General features: G+C 39.7%; 1 protein-coding gene and 2 non-coding genes across 10 annotated transcripts; all 3 read right to left on the reverse strand.

Moving 5' to 3' along the window:
• Positions 1 to 227: 227 nt before the first annotated feature.
• PABIR2 (PABIR family member 2) lies at positions 228 to 24,291 on the reverse strand. Of its 8 annotated transcripts, none has more exons than XM_006042710.3 (10): positions 23,166 to 24,291; positions 20,616 to 20,694; positions 15,172 to 15,228; positions 14,825 to 14,868; positions 14,686 to 14,740; positions 14,333 to 14,434; positions 13,943 to 14,004; positions 13,339 to 13,400; positions 10,775 to 10,871; positions 228 to 1,990 (listed from the first exon to the last, which is right to left on the reverse strand). In XM_006042710.3, exons 1-10 carry the CDS (start codon positions 23,276 to 23,278, stop codon positions 1,921 to 1,923), a joined length of 741 nt encoding a protein of 246 aa, XP_006042772.1. In that variant the 5' UTR covers positions 23,279 to 24,291; the 3' UTR covers positions 228 to 1,920. The 8 variants fall into 8 exon arrangements, with proteins under 8 accessions (XP_006042772.1, XP_006042770.1, XP_006042769.1 ...); XM_006042708.3 differs by having other exon boundaries at positions 13,339 to 13,403; positions 23,166 to 24,289; XM_006042707.3 differs by having other exon boundaries at positions 13,943 to 14,028; positions 23,166 to 24,286.
• On the reverse strand, positions 7,208 to 7,347 carry LOC112582429. Its single transcript, XR_003106967.2, has one exon. It is a non-coding gene; the product is annotated as a small nucleolar RNA U109 (small nucleolar RNA).
• LOC112582430 lies at positions 10,989 to 11,087 on the reverse strand. Its single transcript, XR_003106968.2, has one exon. It is a non-coding gene; the product is annotated as a small nucleolar RNA U109 (small nucleolar RNA).
• Positions 24,292 to 26,286: the final 1,995 nt, after the last annotated feature.

Here is a 26,286-nt window from a genome sequence, read left to right on the forward strand (position 1 = left end):
AATTGTCAAATTCTACAAAATGCTCTTGAAAATTTGACAGATTATGTGGAGAGGTTTCTCTTTGTTTTGGGAAACAGCCCAAATTTCAAAACAGCTATTAGTTCTTTTGTATTCTTGATATCCTTTTATTAAAAATTTCTCTGCAATCACACACAGAGAATGCAATATTGGGATATGGAGGCAGAGAACAGTAAGAATAAAAGAAATAGGCTAAAAATTTTACAGAATTTTATGCATGTGTACACAATTTATTAATTTTGCATTCTAAGATATACACAAGGTCAGCATTTCACAAAACTTATTACTATTCCAAAAGCAGTTATCATGAAACACAGTGATTATATAAGTCAATCAAGCAAAAACAGCATCTATTAAATTTTCTTATCATGTCATCTTTTATACTTGTTTTCAAATAGAAGCTTGAAACATGATATAGTATTAGAATAGGAAGAGAGATTTTTACTTTATAACAATGATCACTTTCCAAATATTAGACCATATATAAAAATAAAGTACTGTCACCAAAGCTCATCTGAAGGCTAGCATCTCTATCTTTTATTTATTCCAAAACAACCCCTGCAGAAACTTAACTTTCTAGTCACTTTAACTGATAAAAATGAACCTTGGCTTAAATAGTAAAGTGAATCATCTTGCCTCCTAGTTCTCCAACTAGTGGAACAATTAGTTTCATTTTCCTATCCCAATTCTACCCCACCACAGAATTTCAGAAACAAATTTAAATATCATTACATTCTAAAGGTTATGTCTCAAGAGTCCTAAATTAGAGCCCAAAAAATGATGGCTAAAAGTGTCCCTTAAGGCAAAGAAGACAGTAGAGAGAAGGTGGATAAATATCCTATAGGAGAAAACCATCTCTCAGTATTATATAGGCAGAAACTCTTAACATGGTTCTTTCATAAACAGAATAAACCTACTGCATACTATTGAAGTAATTTTTCTTTAAAATAGCATCCTAGAGAGGAATCTTCATAATATATACATTCATGTTAAGTTTGAAGGATTATGGATTTTGCACAGGTGAAAGCCAATATGAGAGATAAAGCCATTAATGGCCATGATGGTGGTTATCACAATTTAAAATAAACAACACAGCTGATGCTGTAACAGAATTACTTACTGCAAGCTAAGTGATGCTTTCTTATAATTCAGAGAGAACAGGCTTCCCTTCGAGCCCTACAGTATTACTAGTCTGTGAGCACCCTCAAAGTACATCATCTTCCTTTAAAATTCAAGGATCTTTGCCGTCAAAAGACTCAAATGCAGTAGTTTTCATTTCTTACATTCATTTAAAAATGGAATATTATGGTCCTAGCAGGCAAATTTGCATGTCAAATACAGACAACCCAACCACGATGTCTGAACACTGTAAGAAATCTACAGACATTTTGCACAGTTTTAAATAATAAATAACACAGCAATAGATTACACTCAGGTTTTTAAAACAGCTCTATTGTGATTTTCCTCTTTTAAACGTTAAATAACTTATGGTACTGCACATTTACTATCATGTACACTGTTGATAGCTCCAACAGCTTCTTAAAAGCAGAATGCACAATGACACTGACTTTGGTAGCTCCTAAAAGCTTCCTTGACCTTTTATTAAACTGGATTCTGATTCTGGTGGCAACACAATAATCAAAATACAGTCAATAGGACCACTCACCACACAACAAAAACAAACGACACTAATGACAAAAAAGTAGTCAGAAAGAAGCAGCAATAGAAACAATATGTAGCAATCAGACACATAAAGCCCCCTTTCTACCCTACCTTATGATAAATAGCTTATAACAGCACAACAGTGAACCCCAAGGCCCTTCAGGCCTCCTTACACCACCAGAGACAAGCTGTCAAGCTCCATGTATGCTTTTCTACATAGTGGTTTGTATGTAAATAACATTATTCATTCATTTGTAGGTGCTCCACACATCTGGTCAAGGCAGGAATTTCTTCTCCTTGAAAACACCACCTAGAAACATTAACAATATTTTATATATTCCTTAGGGCAACAGGTTTGAGGAGAACAATATCAACTGGGGTAGATAAGTCATAAGAAGCTGTGGTGACTAAATCCAGCATCCTGTAAGTCTGTTTACATTCTTAGCACTATAATCAATCCTCACATCCTATACTCCAATAGAAAAGAAGCGATATGGATAGTAATGAGAGCAACGACATGTTTTGTCCTCTCTGTGAGAAATGGCAAGGAAGCGGGTCAAACATGAAAGGGAAACAAAATAATGTACTTTAAGCTGATGCAGAAAAATAAAAATGTAATATCATCAAAAGCAATTAATCTAATATTGTGAGGTAAAGAGATTTGAGACTTATGAACAACAACAACAAAAATCTCTCAAGCAAGAGAATTTCTGATCAACTCCAGCTGTCATGTCACTGCTGGGGAAAAGAACCATTATCGAAAATACATATTAGTGCTTTCCTTAAACTATAGACTCTAAAATAGGTGCTCTTTGAAGCACTGAGAAATTTTATATATATATGTATATACTCTAAGCAATCAAAAATGAGTATTTGAGATTTTATTACTAGCTCAAAATGAGATCAGCGTAAAGAAACATAAGTAAGATTACTACACTTATAAAATCAAACTTTAGAGAAAAGTGGTGCCAAAACCTAACGGCATCAAAATGGTTTAGATCAGTAACACTTTAATCCTCATTATGGATCAAAGTTCTCTGCGTTCCTCCCTGAATGTATTATGCAGGAAACAGCAGTTAGAACACTGAATCAGAAATGGGTAAGTCACTTGGGTGAGAGATCTTCCATCAAGATGAACGGAGAACATGAATTGGAGCATGCTACTGGAGCATCTGCAGTTGTGCTGCCTTTAGCCAGCGATTCTGAGGACAAGCCACTGCCGCTATTACTGCCATCCAAAATATCTGAACTGAGGACAAAGCAAAAAGAATTATAAGCAGATGCATCTATCAGGGTAAGGGCAAACATAACATGCAACGACATGGTTTCAAGAACTCATGGATCAGTACAGCACTGGTAAATCATAAAAAGCATAAAAGCAACAACAAAACTACAGAATGTCCTATGTTCAGACACCTGAGAGAGGACAATGTCACAGCCCAAGTCAGACACTCAAGGCTCTTTATTATTTGGGTGCTCTCCTGGAGGCACTGGAAGGTCCAATGTACCAGTAAATGTTCCTCTGGATGTCTCATGGTTTTTGTGAGGGAGTTCCCCTACCTTCAGTTCAAGAGATTTCTACCCTTATATTTCTTTTTTAAATTATTTTTATCTTTATATTAATATTCTTACCTTCCTGTCAGCCTTCAAGTAAGAGGAATGGTTCCTCTTGGAGGTACTCTGGACTGTTGGAAGTATTCTAGCAAGTATACTGCTTCACTGTCCCTCCATTCCCAAACCATCTTTCAACTGCTCTGGATTTTGTTACTTCCCCACTCCCAAAAGGTCCTACATTAAAAGACATTTTTTTTCCTACTCTCCTCCATCATTTGCCTTTTATGTTCTTCTGATTTTATGAATTTCTTAGACTATTTCCTTTCTTCTCGCTTTCAAAACGCAAACGTCTCCCTCCTATTCCTAAAAAGCTCCTTTCTTTAATTCCTTCAGTTACCATCCAGGCAAGCATTTATATGGAATGCTCTAGATCCATGGTCTCCATACCCTCACAGACTATTTGCCCCTTTAATCCTGATAACTGGCTTCTGCTCCTCTCCTTCCACTAAGACTCCTGATCTGGGCATCGAGAGCCTCTAGAACCCAGTCTGGGGATACCTGACCCATCCGGTCCAGGCGACCACGTCGCCCAACAATCAAGCTCACCTGCATCACGAATCCAGCTTCAGACTTCAGCAGTCACAATTCACAGGCCTCAAAATCTGACCCAGGCTGCCCTCCTAGCTGTGACTCCTGTCAATCCAACATGTAATCTCTATGCTCTAGATTTGGCCTGAATACACTCATCCACTCATTTCACTTCTTCTAATATTTACTGAGTACCTGCCAAGTGCAGAATGTATGCTAGATATCAGAAATACAAAGGGATATAAGACACACATGATCCCTGCCTGCATCTAATTTACAGTATAGTACAGGAGACACACACTTAAATAACCATACTAATAAATATATAATTCAAATTTGTGATCAAAGCAGGAAAAGATGCAAGGGGTTCTTAAGAGTATATAACATGGGTGACCAGATCTAATTGGAGGAATACGGAGAAATGAGGCTCCCTCAAAGTGATACTTGAGCAGTCATCTGAAAGATGAGTAGGCATTAACTGGGTAAAGTTGGGGAAGAAGCATGGGTATGCCTAGGAGCCAAAAGCAGGATACTGTTGCTACAGCACAAAGAGCAAGAACATGATGAGAGAAAGCTGGCGAGGGAGTCAGGCAGTTTTAGGATCGACACAGACATACTGTTTATTTTTTTTAACTTTTGCCCCTGCCATGAGGCTTGTGGGATCTTAGTTCCCTGACCAGGAATTGAACCCAGGCCCTTGGCAGTGAGAGCACAGTCCTAACTGCTTGACCACGAGGGAATTCCCATACTTTTTTATTTTTGAAAAGGAAACAAAGCAAAGGATTGGAGAAGGAATTGTGAATCAGCAAGTATGGGTTCTAGTTTAAGTTTGATCACTAGCTCCTTTGCAAAAGCCCATCCTGATCTAATTGCTCTGAGACTAAGCATTATGACTTTAATAGCAACGTTTCTATAAATTTCCAAATGAATATATTTCCATTGTTAAATAACCTATGGTTCATTTGGAAGTTTCTGGGCTCTGTACCACCCTTAATAAAATGTAACTTTCCCTAACCCAGTTTCTCTACTCTTCTAGTTTCCTTCAAAATGTCCTTTTTTTTTTTATTGCTTGTGGATTGTTTTCAGGTGGAAACAGAATACAAATAGCCTTTGGAAAAGTAAAAATAAAAATGGAAACACTATATTCCACAGTCCTCCTACTCTATGCTTACTGCTGTCAAATGCATCATTAATAATACCACTTTTAAGTAAGAAGTTTGGAAAATTTAGCTGGCTCTAGTATTTTTTTCAACCAAACGGCAAAACGGGTCTAAAATATGAAATTATTCAAAGTACTGAAAACAGTTGCACAGATAATCTAAGACATTGGAAAATCAAAAGACCTTTATATTTGCCTTTGGAACATATGTGATTTTTCCTCCTGCAGCATTTTGCCTAGACTAATATTAAAATGAATTTACTTTCCTAAAGCACATATTGGCTGGGAAGCTGAAGGACACGCTCTCTGCTAGTTGGCGGGAAGAAACAGGCTTGGATTAACATTTGGCCACCAAGCAGATAATCTGAATATAAATACTTTCTTATTCTAACCAGACTGATGGTGTGCCCTGGGTTAAAAGATTCCATTTGCAATAAAACCTGCTTGCTTGGTGAATCTGTATTCATTCAAAAACACAGAACATGACTCATGCTGTGAAATCTGGTCTTCTGACACAGTTGATTACCTTAAAGAAATAAGGTAACGGGGACGTTTACAAAAAAAAAAAATGAGTCTGAACATTTCACTTCATGTATTTTTTTAGGAATTTCTTCTCTGGTATTAAGTATAAACATATATAATTTTGTTTCATTGACAAAGAATAGCATACTTGCATTTTGTCTATAGTGCAACTTAGATTCAGAGCCTGGTAAACCTTTAACCAGATATTTTCACTAAACTAAAATCCAGTTTCTCTTCTAATTAACCTGGCACTACTATACATGGTCCTAGAAGCAGTGACTTCAGGTCACAGATTACACATTATTAATATATTCACAAGCAAGGCTTATGTGATTTGGCAATCCATAGAGAGATCACTGTACACAAGTGATTTTCAGTGTCTGCTGTTAAACCTTCTACTAGGGCTTCAGAAGCAAAATGTATGGTCCAATTTAAGTTTCTCTTTTTATTCCCCAGTTTAAGCTCTGGTGGAGGTGCTAATGAGCCTTAGACTAATGGCCCAAAGCCAAACAACGGCAGGAAAGCAAAGGGCCTAAATAATTCAAATTGGACATAAGAATACATGAAACAAAAGTAAACTAATTCATTCCAGCCACTGACTATACAAACTGAGGCACTATTTGAACCATACCACCAAAAATATTTATGACTGTTAAAGTAGTGCTCTGTCTAAAAAAGCTAAGGGAGAAAGGGAAAAAGCTAAGGAAGAAAGGGAAAAAGCTAAGGGACTCATTAAAGCATTCAATGATAAAGTAACAACAAAACTGGGTTGTCCAGTGTGACTCATGCTACTATCCATCTGGCTGAACCACTCTGAACCTTGACCAGCCAGTAATCTGGGTTCTATGAGACCAATGGCAGGTAGGTAAATGTGTTAGAGATCAGCCATAGCCCAGCAACCCCAGCACAGATTTTAGCATAAGGTAAGACTACAGGGCATCCCCTGACCCCTTGGTGGGGGTTAACCTGGTCCATAGTGTATGTTCTCTGGTCTCTACTAGCTTACATTATGAAGATCCAGCATTATCTTGCTAAATAACCTCTATATTTTTAAGATCATTTAAATATGATCATTTCCACTGTCACTTTGGAGACAGGAGTTTAAAAGTATCAGCACATAGGGATGTAATGTACAACATGATAAAGATGATTAACACTGCTGTATGTTACAAAGAAAAGTTGTTGTGAGTCAAATCCTAAGAGCTCTCATCAAAAGGAAAAATTTCTTTTTCTATTTCTTTAATTTTGTATCTATAGGAGATGATGGATGTTCACTAAACCTACTGTGGTCATGATTTCATGATGTATTTAAGCCACATCATTATACTGTACACCTTAAACGTATACAGTGCTGTATATGAATAATACTCAATAAAACGGGAAACCATTTTTAATTAAAAATACTCTTTAAACACACCAAACAAAAAGTATCAGCACAGAAGTCTAAGCTACTCACATAAATAATCTTCAAGTATAATGTAAACATTTCTATCATCAAATCACAATTAAAACTTATTCTTTGCACGTGTCATATTTTCACAATTAAATTTTCTTGCCATGACACATAGAACATTAAAAATACTGTCAAAAATTACTAAGATAAATTTAATGGAAAATATTTTTTAAAAAAATCATAGAGGTAAGTCAGCAGTCATGTTAACACTAAAGCACTGGGCAAGAAATTTCATGGGAGACTTTTTCCCTTTTGGTAGGAGAAACAGAGTATCACATAATCTTCAGTACATGGTTAGCAGCTCTGAAAATGCCTTTATTTTACACAGCATGCCACAGACAGTTTTATTCTCAAAAGAATGAGGAGCAGAACAAGAGTCCCCAGCATGCAAAAAGCATCAAAGCACCATGCAAAGGTGTACTTCCGAGGTACGGTCAAACTCTTTGATGTTCATAAGGACTAAATGCAGAATGACATAATCCTTGCCTTGTGGTGGGCAAAGTTCCCCAGATTTGGTCGGCAAAGACTGCAGAATCTTTAGTAAAAAGTACATTTATAAAAAGGATATCTACAATTCCTTTGCACAGCAGTTGGAGCACTGGACACCAACTCCATATGGGTCCATACTCAAACTTCTCATTTAATTTATACTTCAAAAATGCAAAATTTTACAGATCATTACTAGTATATAAACTTTAGAATTTTAAAACCTATCTTTTCTTTGTGGAATGGGGTAGGGAACAAACTATAATGACTGAAATGTTGAGATAATACCTGTTAACAATCTGATACCATTTCTTCCCTAAAATGTATAAAAGTGGTTTCCTTTAGTTATCGAGTAGATTGTTATCCTTGGCAGCAGAAACAAGAACACAGTTAGTTCCTGTCTCTGTCCTCATTTCTAAGAATATGTCTGATCAATGAAACTGCTTTTAAGAGACAGGAATAAAAAATTTTCTGCAAAAGCAGAATCTGATTTTTACATATCATGAATAGCTCATTTTTAAATTCTCTTAACTATAGACATAAATGTCAGCAATCTCAGTATACAAGGTGTTCCAGAAGTCTTAGGGCAATTGTCAGCTTTAATATCCTCAGAAGTCCAGATGCTACAAACTTACTAAAAACACCATTTGAAAAGTTTAATCACCTAAATATCTTTGACACTGAGTTTTGTGAATTTTGAGTTATTAAATCTGAGTATTAAAAAATTATGTGAGCTGTATGTTGGCTTATCAGCACTCTATGAGTAGCCATGAATAAAGCAAACCTCTCCAATGTGAGGCGACACTTTTTTTTTTTACTGTTTTAGATAATTTGATTACTCCAAATTTATGACAGTCTATTAACCAGAAATTTTCTACTACTATTCCCTGTAGCAAAATTGTATTGGGTCTGTTTTTTAATATTCTTATTAGTCCCAAATATGCCCATTTACTTTGCAGTTAAATTTTTTTACTATCATTATCACTTATTTATGTTTGTGTTATAAAGGTAGGCATTAATAAAATACAGCATTGTGCATTGTTCTTTAAAAATCTTAATTCTATAGGAGATGGATGTTCTAGGAACAGTCAATTCTTGGCTGTTTCACTCCTTGTTCTTTAGTTGTGAATGATCTGCTATGTTATCTCTTTTTTATCTTCTCCCTTTTGCCTGTATATTATTCTTTGACATTCTAACAAAGTCAGTTAATAATGGAAAAGAGGCATCCAGAGGCAATACTTTTTGTGTTTACAGAGCAAGAGTGCTGATGTTCCCAAGACTCCCACAGCCAGTCACACGTCCACGGAGGACAGAGGTGTAGCAATAGAAACAGAAGCCTCACAGGAGTTCCATGGTAGCCTAGTGGTTAGAATTCTGGGCCTTCACTGCTGCAGCCTGGGTTCAATCCCGGGTCAGGGAACTAAGATCATACAAGCCATGTGGTACAGCCAAACAAACACAGAAGCCTCACAACAGTCACCATCATAGACAGCTTAGATTGTGCTGCTCAGAGGAATAAACATCTGAACAAAAGGAGAGGACCCTTGGTAAATAACATACATTCTCTTTTCCTTCCTTACTTGTGTGAACCTGTTTCATGGCATTGAGCACAGTCACCCTATAACAATATTGAAAAAAAAAATCACCTCACCCTGTATGTTTTTAATTTGGTGAATGCTTTCTTATCTTTTAACATGAACTTGGTTACTTGGTTAGTAACTGGGTAAGCAAATCTATTTATAATGTCATGTGCCTATATTAAAACCTACTTTACCATAAAAGTGATATGCAGTTTCCACTCAGTATAGAATTTCACCTGCTAGTCCTCTCAACAAGCTTTTGAAGTTTTCTCTTTGCAATCATCTACATACCTGGAAAGGCACTCTATACCAAAATTAGCACACTAAGCTACCAAGGACAGACAGGGATGAGAGAGAAGAGAGAGTGTGGGGCTGAAAATAGCTAGGACAGTCTAAAAGGCATGTGTTCCAAGGTTAGAACAGTACTGATCAATGAGTCGAATCAGCCAGAACAATCTGTGACTTCTTGGTGAACAAGAAGCAGGGGTTATCTTAGACAAAACAATGAATAAGTGATTGGAAAGCAATAATTGTCAGTCTGTATAACTTATAAGTGGCTTACATACATCTTCCATTTAGAGGACATCATTCTTTTTAAAGTGAATGCCCTCTGGGGCTCTTTTTAAAAAATCCTTAGCCATAAAACTCAAATCAAAAAGTTCTGAAAGACTCTACACAATTGCATCTACAACATAGGTACTCAGCAAGTGGATGGAACGGAGCTTCTCTGGTGGCTCAGACAGTAAAGAACCTGCCTGCAATGCAGGAGACCTGGGTTCGATCCCTGGGTTGGCAAGATCCCCTGGAGGAGTACACGGCAACCCACTCCAGTATTCTTGCCTAAAGAATTCCATGGACAGAGGAGCCTGGCGGGCTACAGTAGTCCACGGGGTCACAAAGAATCAGACATGACTGAGCAACTAACACACATACACATGCGTGTATGCACACACACAAACATATACACAAGTTGATAGAAACATACTGAAAGATTTCCAAATATCACCTGGCCACTGCTATAATCCCTTCCCCTTCCTCCCAATACATGTTGGAATCCAAGTACTCAACTTTGGGTATAGGAAAAGAAGTTAACTTTGCACAAAAACACTAAAGAGCCTTAAGCTAAACTTCTAAACTCAGATGAGTCAAACTAAAAAAGAAATTATGTGAACAGACCACAGGAATCTGGAAATGTTACTATTTAAGTGAAACCTTAGGATTGTGACAGAATACCCCAAAATATTCAAAAAAGATTTTATATCAACAGATAGTGCTATTTAGAAAATGAGCTGCTTAAGAAATGCTGGTGTTCTCTGCTAAGGTAAAAGGATAGAATATTGGCTTGGCCAAAAACTTTGTTTCAATTTGTGGGAAAACCCACATGAACTTTTTGGCCAATCCAATACAAAATGCAGGCAGAGCAGGACACTACCCAGGACAGCCCAGAAACTCTTTCTCATGCCATCCAGCTACCGACACACTCCCATACCAACAGCAATTCTTGAGAGGCTGACCTAACAGGAGCTAGGCAGGAAAGTGAAGATGTCAAAAAGGTACACACACTTCCAAAGGTAGTACTGACTTTCAAACAATCTAGTTTCTTACACTGCCTACACCTCCACGGAGATTTCACCTCTAGGGAGCATGGATAAAAAGTTGAATATATTTTACATCACTCCAATATACTTTTGCTGTGGTTCTTTTCAAATACATCATCCCTTCATGTCTTTGGGGTTTTATTTCATTTTTTACCATGAACTGAGATCAGACAATTGTGCAGCCTCTGGAGACAGCATATTGGTGGTGCCTTGGAAGAGCCTCTTGGGCTGGCTTTCGGTCTCCATTTCACCTAAAACAGAAAGAGGTGATACAGATACAGGCTTGCTGCTAAAATGGGGTGATCTTTGTGTGACCAAAGATCAGAATACTTCAGGCTGTTACTTGAAAGCTATTTTTCTATGTGCTTTAATGTAGAAGAAATACACGGCCACTTAACCTCAACTAAAAAGTCAGCAGCCCTAAAAATACCTTCTCATTTATTGTACATAGCGTGCTGTCCACACAGTCAATTTCTTTAATAGAAGAGTAAAACACTGACTTCATTAGGCAAAATGAATCAAGACTAACCACAACAGAAAAAAAGTATTCCCTAATAGCTGAAGCTCCTAGTGAATAACAATTTATGCTAGATGATTAGTAAAGACTCTTGATTTTATATATTTTAATATCAAAACATTTCCTGAGATGAAGTCAAATGGACTCTAAAGTATGCAGGCTGATAAAGAACATATAAATCAAAGATTGCTTTAGGCTACTTAGTGAAAATGAAGATTAGAAAATATACAAGTTTAAAAGCACATCTGTAATTAAAAGCAATTATTAATTAGTTCACAAAATTAATGCTGTACTGGCTACTTCAATTCTGTAGATTTTCTTAGAACTGCGGATAGAAACACTTTACACTGGAAGAAATAACACTTAATATTTTGCCGCGGGAGACCAAAGACTAACAACTCTAAATTAGACAGAAAAAGCTCCTTTCCAAATAAGCTATGATTTAAAACACATACACACCTTGGTTTCAAAGCTCTTTATCTGAGCTTTAAAATCAAACATTAAAGACAATTTAATTCATGGGCTTATCTATACTCCATTAGGAAATTAGCAACCATGAACTTAAACCTCAACAAGAGTCTTATAATGGAAAAAGATCAAGGAAGAACAAACACAACATTCATTTTCCCCCCATATTATTAATTAATTCATATTATCTTTCCTCTGGAGCTATCCTGAAAATAACTGAAATTCAAGAAAGGTTATATTTTCATTTGCTTTTTTCCATGCTTTAATATGCAGCTTTTTAAAGCTGCTGCCAGGCTTTTAACACTTCATTAGCAAAAGACTTTAGCCCTTTTGAGCAAAGAATCCCTCCATCTGCTGGTATATTTTGGAATAGCTTTGAAATGGAACAACCATATTAAGCTCCACCAACTTCCTATAATATATTTAAAATTAATACTAATAACAATACTAGCTTTAATTTCTAAGCTTTACTTTCACATCATAGCTCCTGAGAAGGTTCTTAGGATTGTAAATAATTCCTTACAGCATTAAGGAAAAAGACTATTTATTCATAAATTAAAATGTATTCACTAAATACAAATCCTGTCACTGTATCTGCATCTGTTCCCCAGAGCACACCATCTTTAATTTTAAGTTGTCTGAAATACAGCACTTTCGAATCTGTGTATGATACTACTGATGGAAAGTTTTCACCAAAGCCGCAAGTATCAGTTTACCTAACATTAGAAGAGTTGATTTGTTTACTAGCCCTGGAGGTGATCTGCACACACACACACAAAAACTTACTAAATTGCTTTTTTGGAATTATCATTAAAACTCTCATTTAAAATGACATCCAACACTTGCAATCATGTGGTTATATCCCCAGGAATAATGACTAAACCCGTGTTAAATTTCTTTGCCTTTCTTTAAATAGACTCCATTGGGTGCCCTCTATAAGCATCTAAAACTAGCACTGAGTGAGATCATTTTCATTTAGTGCTTTGTGGTTTAAAATAATGTAATTAAAAGAGCACCCCTTGGGAGCTTGGGGTTGGTAGATGCAGACCATTACATATAGAATGGATAAACAACAAGGTCCTACTGTATAGCACAGAGAACTACATTCAATATCCTGGAATAAACCATAATGGAAAAGAATATAAAAAAGAATATATAGATGTGTATAACTGAATCACTTGGCTGTACAGCAGAAATTAACACATTGTAAATCAACTAGACTTCAATTAAAGCATAAATTAAAAGAAGAAAAAAAGAAAGTGTATTTCTTATAAACCACACACACACACACACACACAGAGCACTCTATTATATCAAAAACCCTACAGAGACTTGAATGGGAGGCTGTTCTGTTTGGCAAGCCATCATTTGGTGGTGGCTTATATTTGAGCATACAGCATGTGTATGGACTTATTTGCTATGACAGTAACACATACTTCTGCAACATATCAACATATCTCTTTTATATTCAGATTGCTGAGAGGCGAAATTTCTCAAACATATATTGATTATATGAATACATGAATAAGACTCAGTTATGAAGTGTAAAAAAAATACAGATGGTATCAAACAACTAATTCCCAGAATTTAGAGTCAGTAAAGCATACATTGGAAAAGAATATTGCACTATTTCTTTAGAAAAAAGGAGTTAAGCTTTGAACTAATTTCAGACAGAAACTGTTAATTTGTAATTCAAGCTGGACTATGTTTAACAGCAGAAGGGCGATGCATACCTTTTCTTTTAAGAGGAGCAAGAACACTGGGCCTAATGCACTTGATTGGACTCTGGCTTCTCCTGCTTTAAAGAATAAACAGGATAACAGTAAGTACTTTTGGCAAATCAATACAATTTATAGCCATATAGGGAGAAATGGACAATATCTGTGTTGTAGGTTGAGTAATTGAAATGCCAATACATGATCTGACCTGGCATATGACAATCTGGAATAACATGGCATTTTAAGCCATTTTTAAAAACTCATTTCCGAAGACAAAATATCCACAACAGTTGGTTTTTTTTTTTAAGATAAATCTTATAAATGAGTTATTTGGGATTTTGACTGGCCTAACATTTTTTTTCCTTACTTTTATAAAGAATACATTTCCATATGCGTGAAATGTAAACCGAACATAAACGGGCACTATGTCTCAAAAATTAAATATGGTAACATGTTAACAGTTGAATATATAGGTGGTAGGTATATAGATGCTCACTGTGAAATTCTTTCAGCTTTGCTGTTTGAAATTTCCATAATAAAATGCTGAAGGAAAAGTTCGCCAGAGAGACAAATTTAATGAACAGCCTTTCATCCACATTGAAAAAGCAGGTTTACTTACGTGGAAAAGCGTCTTGGGCTAGGAACGGGACTTGGTGGTAGCCCGCTGCTGCTCACAAACATCTGCAAGGATGGTGAAAAACATTGCTAGGAAAAAACATATATTAAAATAGTTCTAGTATTCCAGTTTTCAAAAGATTCTTCTCAAAATGACAAAAACAACATTTTAAAACTACTGACCTGTCTCTCATATATGTTTATTAGAGAACAGATGGATGGATAGATAGAGTGATAGATTTTTCCTCAAATTACTACCATAGACTTCAATTAATTTTCCTTCCAGTCATTGAATTCATCAAAAATTAGGTGATCTGTGTTCGTATATTGTGCATTTTAGAAAGTAATCAGCTCAGTGTGTGAAAGAGAGTTAATATCTTATCAGTGAACCTACCTTTCCAAATCCTCTGGTGGGTGATGGTGCAGGAGAAACAGGAGTGAAGTCAATCCTTTTAGGAGAATATAATTTCTCCTGCTTGTCAAAATCACTATCACTCTGTAAAAAGAAAGTGTTATTTCCTCATAATTCACAAGTCAACACATCACTGTTCTTTACTACACAAACACACCTACGCTTTTACAGATATACACTCCTAAAAGTTGTAATTTCATATTCTGGTGAGAAAGCAGAGATCAAATGCTGAATTCAAATTTGGAAACAGGAGGGCCAAAAGTGAATGAAGCCAATAAATAATACAGTGGGCTCTAGAAAATTAAAAAAAACAAGCAGATATGTGAAAACTTTACCAGGCTCAAGCTCTCATCCCATGATTGGCTTATCTGCATTGCAGTTTGCACTTCTCTAAAACAGACAAAAATGAACAGCCATCAGAGCTTGTAAACAAGACATACCTTAGGCCACACCCTGTTCTTGTGAAGCACTAACCTTTCGTGCGCAGTTTCTCTGTTCATTATGTCCATGCCTTCCTCCTACAAAGACAAACATGTGCTGAAAACAGAATATTTATCCACACAGTTCTCTATTTCCAAGGAAACGAAAAGGACCTTTCTACTTCGTTTGACATCATCAGAGTACAGCAGGACTGACATTCTAAGATTGTTACCCATGCCACATCTGTATTTTATCTGCCCACTCAGAAGAATTTTAACCTGTCTATAACTAACCAGAGTGGCAGCCTGACTCATTTTTAATACCTAATTCTGCAAGATGAAGATAAAATCAAAATGCAAAATGCAGAAAATTACAGATCTGAGCCAGTAAGTAAAATTTACCCTTTTGATTTGATGCAGTCTGCTGCTAGGAATCCGATTAGGTGAGGTTGACAGCAACTGGAAAGAAAAAGTCAACATTTACTATTTTTTGAACCACAAAGCTGTGGTCTGCTGTCAGTGCCAGTGTACAACCTCTTCCTAGATAATTTCTCATATTCTTCTGAGAAATCGAGCTCTTTAAATCACTGAACATTAATGCACTAGAGAGGCAGTACATTCAGTCTTTAGAAAGTACACCAGGTGTCCAACCTCAAAGCACCATCTGTCGCTAGACAGGCACTGACTTTAACATTTTTCCCAAATGAATGCAGAGCTGTGTACATTTATGTAAAAAAAGACTCCAGGTCTTAGAAATAGCCATTACCCCACTTAACTAAAATAAGGAACTCTGTATGAGGGGAAAGCAAAAACCCTGATTCTATTCATTTTTATTACCAATGCACCAATGGAGGAAGACGAGCAAATAAGCCCAATAAAATATTTTGTCTAATTTGAACAAACTCTGAGAGATAGTGGAGGACAGAGGAGCCTGCTGTCCATGGGGTTGCAAAGAGTTGGACACAACAACTGAACAACAATATTTTATTTATAGTTAATGTTTACTGAAACACTTTAAAAAACTGCAATAAGGAGATTTTACTTGCATGATCTAAGTCCATTCTAAAATTTGATCATTAATGCTATCACCACAAAGCTTACTAGTTTAGAAAAAAAATCAATGTAGAGGCAAGGTGCATTTTAAAGATAACTGTTGCTTTCCTTTAGATCATTTTCTAATAACACAAAGATGAAATGATTTAGGTACCAAAATATGTTCCTTCAAAAAGCATCATGATCTGATCATGAAATGTAAGGTAAAATTCATACTAACATCTTACAGCAGGGGGATAGTGAAAGGTGAATGAATCTGTAATACTATAAAGCCAAATACGACAATTATCCTGCTACAAGAGGCCCTATCCTATCCAAACTTTAAACAATACTCCTGTTGCAAGTAGTATAAAGGAGTGATAAACTAAAAAACTAAGTGTTTTAGGCAGAAGCTAATTCAGGTAAAAATTTTTAGTTATCCACTGAAATAAGATTTTACCTCAAAAGAGATCCCTTCATTTCCCACCCCTTTCTTTTATTTCTTCCTCTCCAAGTGTTTGAAAAGAGAAAAATTTTACCAGTAAAATTCTTTTCAAAAGTAGTTCTTTTCCATTATGAAAGTAATACATGTTTGTTGGTGAACTCTTGATAAGGCCATTTGAAAATAATGCTAAGCTACTGGGCCAGTAAATAAGGCAGGCAAGACTCTAGCAGGACAGCAGGGCAGAGAGCATGAACAGGTCCGTCGGGGAACAAAAGAAACCCCAAAGGCAGCAAAATAATCAGGAAAGCCAAAGGACTGCCAGAAGCTGACTGCAGAGAAAGTCACCAGTTTAGATGGTAGGTCTACATCCTACACAACTCGTCAATTTGAGACAGGACTAGAAAGTCAACCCAGAAGAGGGACAGAGAACAGCAGAGCTGTGTCTGGTACCAGCAATGAGAGCAATGGAAGGGCTTAGGAAAAAGCCAAGAACCTCAAGGAAGTGCCAGTTAATGGTGTGAAATAGAGCAAAGAGCTCAAGTGGGACCAGAAAAGAGGTCCCTGACACTGGTGGTCACGTGGGTGCTGGGGAGTTTTACAGGATGGTTTTTGAATGGAGTTGTGATTGATGTCGTGAGATTATAAACTGGATGAATTGTTGGCAAGGAATTAGAGGCAGTTGAGTGTCTTAGTCCTTGGAAGGAAAGTTAAGACCAACCTAGACAGCATATTCAAAAGCAGAGACTACTTTGCCAACAAGGGTCCGTCTAGTCAAGGCTATGGTTTTTCCAGTGGTCATGTGTGGATGGGAGAGTTGGACTGTGAAGAGAGCTGAGCGCCGAAGAATTGATGCTTTTGAACTGTGGTGTTGGGAGATGACTCTTGAGAGTCCCTTGGACTGCAAGGAGATCCAACCAGTCCATTCTGTAGATCAGTCCTGGGTGTTCATTGGAAGGACTGATGCTAAAGCTGAAACTCCAATACTTTGGCCACCTCATGTGAAGAGTTGACTCATTGGAAAAGACCCTGATGCTGGGAGGGATTGAGGGTAGGAGGAGAAGGGGACGACAGAGGATGAGATGGCTGGATGGCATCACCGACTCGATGGACATGAGTTTGAGTGAACTCTGGGAGTTGGTGATGGACAGTGAGGCCTGGTGTGCTGCGATTCATGGGCTCCCAAAGAGTCGGACACAGTTGAGTGACTGAACTGAACTGAGTGTGGATTAAGCTTTGAAAAAACTCGGAGAGAGGAAGGGAAAAAGGCAAAGACAGACCTATGAAGGAAGAGGCTTGTTTTCCAGGTATGGGATGTGTGAGTTGGGAGAAGGCAGGAGGGAAAGAGCCAGCAAGGAAGGGACAGAGGACACAAGATAGAGCAGAGACAACAGACTGAGCAAAGGTCCAGGGGAGTCCAACAACTTCCCAACCATTAGTGGAAAGTTCCCCGTGTGAAGGGAAGGACTTCCAGAAGAAGAAAGTCACTGGTTATCTAAGAGAAGTGTCTGCCATCTCCGCAAAGTGAAAAGGCTCAGGTCGTCCGCTGAAAGTGCAAGGAGGTGAGACAGGAGGACTGCCATTTTTGAGATTTTGAATATTGCTTTGGAGAGCAGCATGGGGCCACTGGTTCCTTGAACCCAACACTCCAGGAAAGAATGTACTGCTTGCCCTTCAAATGTCTAATTCCTCTCAATTCCTATCTGGAATAAAGGCAACACTTTTCCCCTGGTCACCAAGAAATAAAATATCAGTCACTCTGAGTACACCTTCCCTGTGCCTTTCTATCTAATCAGCAAATCAGATCCTGCTTCTGCATGTCTCTTTCATCAGCCCCCCAACCACACCTCTTTCCATTTCAGTCTGCAACACCTCACTTTGTGCAGGTTAAGATGGGACATGAAAAGTGAAAGTGAAAGTGAAGTCACTCAGTCGTGTCCGACTCTTTGTGACCCCATAGACTGTAGCCTACCAGGCTCCTCTGTCCATGGGATTTTCCAGGCAATAGTACTGGAGTGGATTGCCATTTCCTTCTCCATGGGATCTTCCCAACCCAGGGCTCGAACCCAGGTCTCCAACACTATAGACAGATGCTTTACCGTCTGAGCCAAGATGGGACATAGGTAAGTATATTAAGATCTGTAGAGCTTGTGGTGACATAATACATATGGTGTAATCAATATTATGAAAAAAGTAGCCAAAGGGTGCTGGGGAAGGTGTCCTAAACCAGAAAACCAGAGAGGAGAAGGGGAAAGAGTGAAGAGAGCATAGAGATCAATAAAGAAGAGCACATCCACACATCCCTTCAGCAAACTCATGCATTTTAGTGCAGCCAGAAGGAAGGCTATTAGTGAGATGAGCCCCAAACCATCTAAGAATCTTAGATGCTAAGAATCTTCACATCTTAGAAAACAGCCAAGTGAAGTGCAGAGGGGTAAAATCATTTTCCCTTCTTTGCTATGCTATTGATATCAAGAACACAGCTATAGAACATGTAGAAAGATTTTTCACATATACAGCAAAAACGAGTAGTTCTATTTTCTAGTATCCTCGGGGAAGAAGGTGCAGGAAACTAAACCTCCAGAGAGCTATCGTTTCCCCCTTGAAGTATCTGTAGCCACTTTGGCTGGAAATCTTAAAAGTGTTCTATCCCCGCCTCCCTTTCTTAAACAGATTTTACCAAACAGAATAGCACTGGAAGATGTCTAGTCTAACCCCCCAGCTCTGCCACTTACTAAACTGTGATTCGGAGCAAGTAACTTTGATCGGCTGAGTCTTAGCTGCCACCTCTTTTAATTGGGAAAAACATCTTTTGCCCTGCCTACTTCATAGGGGTTGCTATGAGAATTAAATGTGTGAAAGTACTCTGTAACATGTAAAATACCATATGCGTGTAAGTATTACTACAATTTAAGAAAAGGTTAATGACCCAGATATTGTAGGAACATCAATTATTTTACAGTTTGATGCCAGTGACACCCTCAGGGTCTATTAACAGGCTCTCAGCTCTAATACTAAGCCACAGACTAATTTTGTAAAAACCTCTATCTGCTTTTCAGTCTTCCCCTCTCCTCCCTTGCTAGCAGCAGCTAATATACCTTTAACCCAAATGTACTTCTTCTGATTTGCTGTTTCTCACACACTACTGAGTTCGAAGCTTATTATAATTGTGCATAAATTTTAGACGATTCAGAGGTCAGAGAGCCTCTCCTATAAATAAAATGATGAACCTTTGTGCACAGACTATGGAAATCTGGTTCAGCCATTTAGAGGCCTATTTGCTTACACCTCATACCTTCTGGGGCACTGCAATTACTGGATAAGTGGACTCCACACGTGAAAGGCTACTATATAAAAACCTCTTCATAATTTATCCCACCACGACCAACTAAAAAGGTGATCCGTGATGGCTCTGGCTATATAGACCAGTCACCATCAGCACCTCTACTGGGAATGCAATACAAGCATTTTCAAGTAGACTTTACTTTAAATAGATAGCTCTGTCCAACAAAAATAAATACTCTGCTATCATATACATGATTTTTGCATCCTAGGACAAATAAAGACCTGTTCTCAGATATAATTAGAAGTTAATCCTGACTTACCTCTGAGCTTCCCTGGTGGCTCAGATGGTAAAGAATCCACCTGCAATGCAGGGGACCAGGGTTTGATCCCTGGGTTGGGAAGACTGCCTAGAGAAAGAAATGGCAACCCACTCCAGTATTCTTGCCTGGAAAATTCCATGGACAGAGGAGCCTGGTGGGCTACAGTCCATGGGGCCGCAAAGAGTCAGACACGACTGACCGACTAACAGTTTCTTACCTCACAACCATGATGCAAGTAGTGACAAAAAACAATGAATAGTGTTTAAAAATACCAAGTCCCACAGTCAAACAAAATTTTTAACCAGATTTCCTTTTTGCACCAAAAATTGAAAATGGCCACAGCATAAGCAGTAAACAAGACAGGTAAAATCATTTGTTTCTTTTATAAGCAGCGGTGCCTAGCTGCTGCTGCTGCTAAGTCGCTTCAGTTGTGTCCGACTCTGTGCGACCCCATAGACGGCAGCCCACCAGGCTCCCCCGTCCCTGGGATTCTCCGGGCAAGAACACTGGAGAGGGTTGCCATTTCCTTCTCCAATGCATGAAAGTGAAAAGTGAAATTGAAGTCGCTCAGTGTGTCCGACCCTCAGCGACCCCATGGACTACAGCCTTCCAGGCTCCTCCGTCCATGGGATTTTCCAGGCAAGAGTACTGGAGTGGGGTGCCATCGCCTTCTCTGGTGGTGCCTAGCACATCATCTCAAAAAAGAACAACATTTGAAAGTGTCTCCTCCAATCCCAACCACTAAGGATACTTACTCCTATACTTACCAAGTTGTGACGGCTCATGACAGTTGTACTATTCCTCCGAGCTCTAAACGTGTAAGGTTGAAAAACCTGTGAAAGGTCACTGGAAAGTAAAAAATAAAATGATTTATGTCTTCTCATATAAGATATCCTTCGGCTGTATGAATGCCAGTTCTCTGGTTAACACTGAAGTCTTCGATGGCCCCTCAACTCCTCACTGTCCTCTGCAGTACGTGCCCAGTGGTGTGCTGTGGAAGAGGCTGGCTGAGATACTGGTCTCCTCTGGGCTGGGGGACAGCTAGAAGAGGTATGGGGCGGAGCTCCAGACTGGTTGCCTCTAGTTCCTTCTGGTCAGGATTCACGCCCCCAAACCAGTTACCACCAGATACCAGTAGCCTCATCTGTTTACCCCAGAGGACCTACCTGTAAACGTTACTGCCTACGTGTGCTGTCACGTGAGTAGGGCTGGGGAGCCCTCATGCCCAGTAGGAACCCTATCAGCACATCTCCCCCTGTTGCCCTAAACACCTGTGCTACTCTGGAACCCTGCTGTTCAACTATATCAACAGACCTGGAGATTTGCTCACGTTGCCCCTTCTGCCTCAAATGCCCTACCTCCCACCACTCTCTGTCAAAACCCTTCCTATCCTTCAACAGCCATCTCAGATCCCAGACCCTCCACAAGCCTCTCTTCATTCCACAAACCTAATGCTATCATTCCCTTCTTTGCACCCAAAGAGTACAATGGGAAACCAGATGCTTGTTGAGACACCAACTTCACCTTTTATTAAAGGCAAGTGTGTATGTGTTTTAAACCCCTTGGGAGAGGTGTTTTGGTCACCCTTGCAGTCCTGAGCAGAGTGCCATGCCCAGGACAAGAGGTGAAGAAGGATTTTCAAGGCCGAACTAGATTGGGCTTCCAGGGATGGTGGAGATCACCTAATCCAGCTCTCTGAAATTTTAAATTAGAAAACAGAGACTCAGAAAGGCTAAGTGACTCATTCCTAATCATAGCCAGTTAGGGAGAAAATTGGGACTAGGCCTGGTCACCTCACTCTTTCTCCTGTCACATCATGCTACTTTCAAATAATTACTTAAATCATGAAGCAAAAAAGCAGCAACAGTCTAAATGCAGGTCAACAGGATCATCCCAGTCCCCAACAACTGCTGGTTTATGGTAACGATAACCTTGTTTGCGAGACAGCAAAAGAGACACAGATGTATAGAACAGTCTTTTGGACTCTGTGGGAGAGGGGGTGGGGATGATTTGGGAGAATGGCATTGAAACATGTATAATATCATATATGAAATGAATCGCCAGTCCAGGTTCGATGCTTGATACTGGATGCTTGGGGCTGGTGCACTGGGACAACCCAGAGGGATGGTATGGGGAGGGAGGAGGGAAGGGGGTTCGGGATGGGGAACATGTGTACACCCATGGCGGATGCATGTTGAGGTATGGCAAAACCTATACAAATGTAAAGTAATTAACCTCCAATTAAAATAAATTTTATATTAAAAAAAGATTGAAGAAAATACCAATTTATTTCTATAGTATCAAAAATAAATGTAGAGCCGAGGACACAATTAGGAAAGCAAAGAGTCACTTCACCATTCCCTCAATGTTGAAATATAATAAAAGACAAAAGGTAAGTCTGTTTTTTCCCCAAAATAAGGATATCATAATCAGTTTGATAGACAAGGATTACCTTTCTGTTTGCCTTCAGTGTGCTTGATTAGTGTTTTGGCTAATTCTACTCCCATCCCCCTTTTTTGGAGTCATTCCATTTCTACAGGGTCTCACAAATTGGCTTTAAAATGAATTGTCTAATTACAAAAGTGAAATGTAATAGGCTCAAGAGGTCTGCCAACCTAACCTTCACTATCACAAGAGTCTGCCTTAAAATAGACCCTCTGGTGACTTACTGGCAGGAAAACACAAGACCCTACCACTAAAATTCAAGGGTCAATTCTTTCTATTGTTTTTGAAAACCTACACTTTCACTTACCTAAGCTACATGCCACCCTTCATTTTTTTATTGACTGGAATGTGTTTCAGGCATTTTTAGGATCTAAAAACATTATGACAAATCTGAATCACTTAATAGGACATGAATATGGCATTTAATTACAAGTTATTAGATAAACTGTGATTTATCGAAGTAAACCTCTGTTAACACCAGGGTTCCTAAACTAAGCTTAGAAATAGCAGCTCTTAGAGACAGGTGTCAAATTGCAATCCTAGTTCCAGGGGCTTCAGTCTGACATTCAGTGGTGTAAATTAGGCAGGGCAAGCAACCTGTTAGAAGAGCCAGAAGCCTGTTGTAGTTCCTTTGAGAGGGGCCAACAGAGCCCCAGGTAGAGAGAGCCCCATTTTCCCCACACTGCCCAGAGTTTAGGGTCAAACTTTCACTCCACCTTGGGACCCAAGTCACTGTCAAGCAGACAAGTCCCCACCCCCTCAGCGTGGTGAACTCATATGAGCTCCAACTCTCACTGGAGGAAAGGAAGACTGCTTGCAGCGGGTCGAGGAGCTCCTGAACCCTGCACTCCATCCTCCCCAACCGTCCTCACCTGAGCCCATGGATCAAGGGAGCGCTGTTGGATCTCCTGAGGGTGCCCCCATCAGATGTGTCAGGCTCAAAGTCCAGCTCCATTTTCTCCTGAGCCATGTCGGAGACTTGCATGCAGCACGCGGACAGTGCTCTGCTCCTGGTGCTTAGCTATGGACTCCCAAGACTCTCACTGCAGGACTGAGCTGCTGGGGACTGGCAGCTGGGGGCGGGGGCTAAGGGGCGGAGGCTTGGGGGCGGGGGCAGGGGTGGGGGCGGAGAAAAGCTGGAAAGAAGGAGGAGGGAAAGAGGATGAGGATGATGAAGGGAGGATGATGAAGGGAGGCTGAGAGTGGAGGGGAGGAGGATGGAGAGGTGGTGGTGGGTGACAGAATAAAGGAGAAAGGAGGAAAGAGGGATGGAAGGAAGAGGGAAAAGAGCAAGAGTGAGGGGAAAAGGATAGAGGAAAAGCAGGAAGACAAAGAGGGTAAAGGAGGGGGACAGAAAGGGGAGAGGAAGAAGATAGAGGGAAAGGAGGAGGGCAGGGTGGAGGGAAAAGAGGAGCACAGGAGCGAGGGAGAGAAGGACGGGGTTTGGGAAAGAGGAGACAGGACGGAGGGAGAAGACAAGGGAGGAGTGTGGAACTAGGCAGCAGCGGAACTCATGCTGCTCTTTCGGCCAACGACCTCAAGCGGGGCCGTGCTACAGATACCCGAGCTGCCCGGGCAGCACTAGCACCGAGGAGCTGACAGTCGGGCAGGGCCCGGCCGGGCGGCCTCGGCGGCCCCAGCTCCCCATGCTTGGGGAGCCGGTCCAGCCCTTCATGGTCCGTGACCCGGTTCCGGACGCTCCTCAGCCCTGCTATCCGAGCTGCTCCCCCTCCTCGCCACCCCCTCCCTGCCTGGAAGACAGGTCGGGGGTTTGGCCAGCCGCCGCCGCTGTGCCTGCTTTTCCTTTCTTGGGTTCTAATGGCCCGGGGGAAGCCCTCGGGGCCAAGACCAATATCTACAACCTGCAGCCTTTCACTCCTCCCACGCTGCCGAAGCGGGAACCTCAGCAAAGCCAGGTCTTCCGCGTCCGGGCACCCATTGGGTCCTGCGCACGCGCCCACAAGCGGCGCCAATGGGCCTGCGGGCACGGAGCATGCGTGGGAGCCCCGCCCCGCAAACTTCCTTCAAAGGGGAGGAGCGTTTCCAGGGAGCAAGGCGCTTTTCTCCTCTGCATTGGTCCCGGGAACCTGGCGCCGGATTTTGAAAAGAACCAATCCTTTGGAGACACTGGAGCATCATCTTTCTGGAGGAGTTTGGGCCAGTATTCAAGAGGAAAAAGAAACACGTGATTTCCACGTTTTTTCCTTCCCAATTTGTATACCCTGACTTCTGTGATCCCCACTCATTTCTTAAATCCCTCAACTTTGTTGGTATTTGTCTGGGGCAGACTGTTAAATCATCCATTTGGGTGCACTAGACCAAAGGAAGTGAATGGACAAAAGCAATGGGATAAAAATAAAGAGAACCCAATGAGAGTTCCTATAGTTAATGAGAAGCACTCGCCTCCATTATGCAAGCACCATTAGTTTCAGTGATATCAGGGAAAGTCCTGAAGAACCGTAACAGAACCAGAATTTCTTTTTTTCTTTCTAGGCTTTATAGAGACTTAACAGTCATGATTCAGCTTATGTGAGACCTGGAATTAAACTTATTTTATTAAACACCTACATAGCAGTTACTGCATACTAGGCAATATTCTAAGAGTTTTAGAAATATTAACTCATTTAATCCTCACCACTTGAAGGACTCTGGGAGAGAGAGGGCCACTTGCTGTGTTAATCATACATACCTAGAAAGTACAGGAAATTTAAAAAGGAAATTAAAAAAAAGAAAAATTATCTTTTGCAGAAATAATTTTACCAACTTCTTCAACTTAGTTGTACCATATTAAACTTGCCAAGCCCAATTGTCATTTTATTCCTCAATGTTTATATGTTCTGTTTATAAAATGGGAGTTTTAAAACCACTTTTAGATAGTTTCCTTTATTCCTAAAATTTTATTATTAGTACAATTGGTTTACAATGTTAGTTTCTGCTGTACAACAAAGTGAATCAGCTATAGTTATACATATATTTCCTCCCTCTTAGGACTTCCCTGGTGGCACAGTGCATAGGAATCTGCCTGCCAATGCAAGGGACATGGGTTTGATCCTTGGTCCAGGAAGATCCCACATGCCACAGGGCAAGTAAATCCATGCACCACAACTACTGAGCCCATGCTCCCCCACAAGAGAAGCCACTGCAATGAGAATTCCCTGCACCACAACTAGAGAGCAACTCCTGCTCACCACAACTATAGAAAGCCCTCGTGAAGCAACAAAGTCCCAGCACAACCAAAAATAAGTAAATTAATTAAAATAAGTAATAAGAAAAAGATTCCCTCCCTCTTGAGTCTCCCTCTAGGTCATCATAGGGCACCAACATGAGCTCCCTGCGCTATCCAGCAGCTTCCCACTAGCTATTTTACACATAGCAGTGTCCAATATGCTACTGGGGAAGGAAACGACACTCAGTTGTGGATGTGTCTGGTGATAAAAGTAAAATCCAATGCTGCAAAGAACAGTATTGCATAGGAACCTGGAATGTTAGGTCCATGAATTAAGGTAAATTGGATGTGGTCAAGCAGGAGATGGTAAGAATAAACATCGACTTTTTAGTAGGAATTAGTGAGCTAAAATGGATGGGAATGGGCAAATTTAATTCAGATGACCATTGTATCTAGTACTGTGGTGAAGAATCCCATAGAAGAAATGGAGTAGCCCTCATAATCAACAAAAGAGTCCAAAATGCAGTACTTGGGTGCAACCTCCAAAATGACAGAATGATTTCAATTTGTTTCCAAGGCAAGCCATTCAATATCACAGTAATTCAAGTCTATGCCCCTACCACCAGAAGCTGAAATTAATCAGTTCTATGAAGACCTAGAAGACTGCCTATAACTAACACCAAAAAACAAAACAAAACAAAACGATGTTCTATTCATCATTGGGGATTGTAATGCAAAAGTAGGAAGTCAAGAGATACCTGTAGTAACAGGCAAGTTTGGCCTTGAAGAACAAAATGAATCAAGGCAAAGGCTAACTGAATTCTGCC

Source organism: Bubalus bubalis, chromosome X, assembly GCF_019923935.1.
Source record: "Bubalus bubalis isolate 160015118507 breed Murrah chromosome X, NDDB_SH_1, whole genome shotgun sequence".
Classification (NCBI taxonomy): Eukaryota; Metazoa; Chordata; class Mammalia; order Artiodactyla; family Bovidae; genus Bubalus; species Bubalus bubalis.

Bases quoted from the DNA above. Each gene is read 5' to 3' on its own strand.
- PABIR2 (XM_006042702.3), bottom strand. From the start codon at position 23,278: ATGCAAGTCTCCGACATGGCTCAGGAGAAAATGGAGCTGGACTTTGAG. The intron at 14,869-15,171 runs GTAAATTTTACT...TTGTCTTTGTAG, and splicing joins GACTGCATCAAATCAAAAGG to GAGGAAGGCATGGACATAAT. The intron at 14,029-14,332 runs GTAGGTTCACTG...GTTTTTTCCTAG, and splicing joins CCACCAGAGGATTTGGAAAG to CAATGTTTTTCACCATCCTT.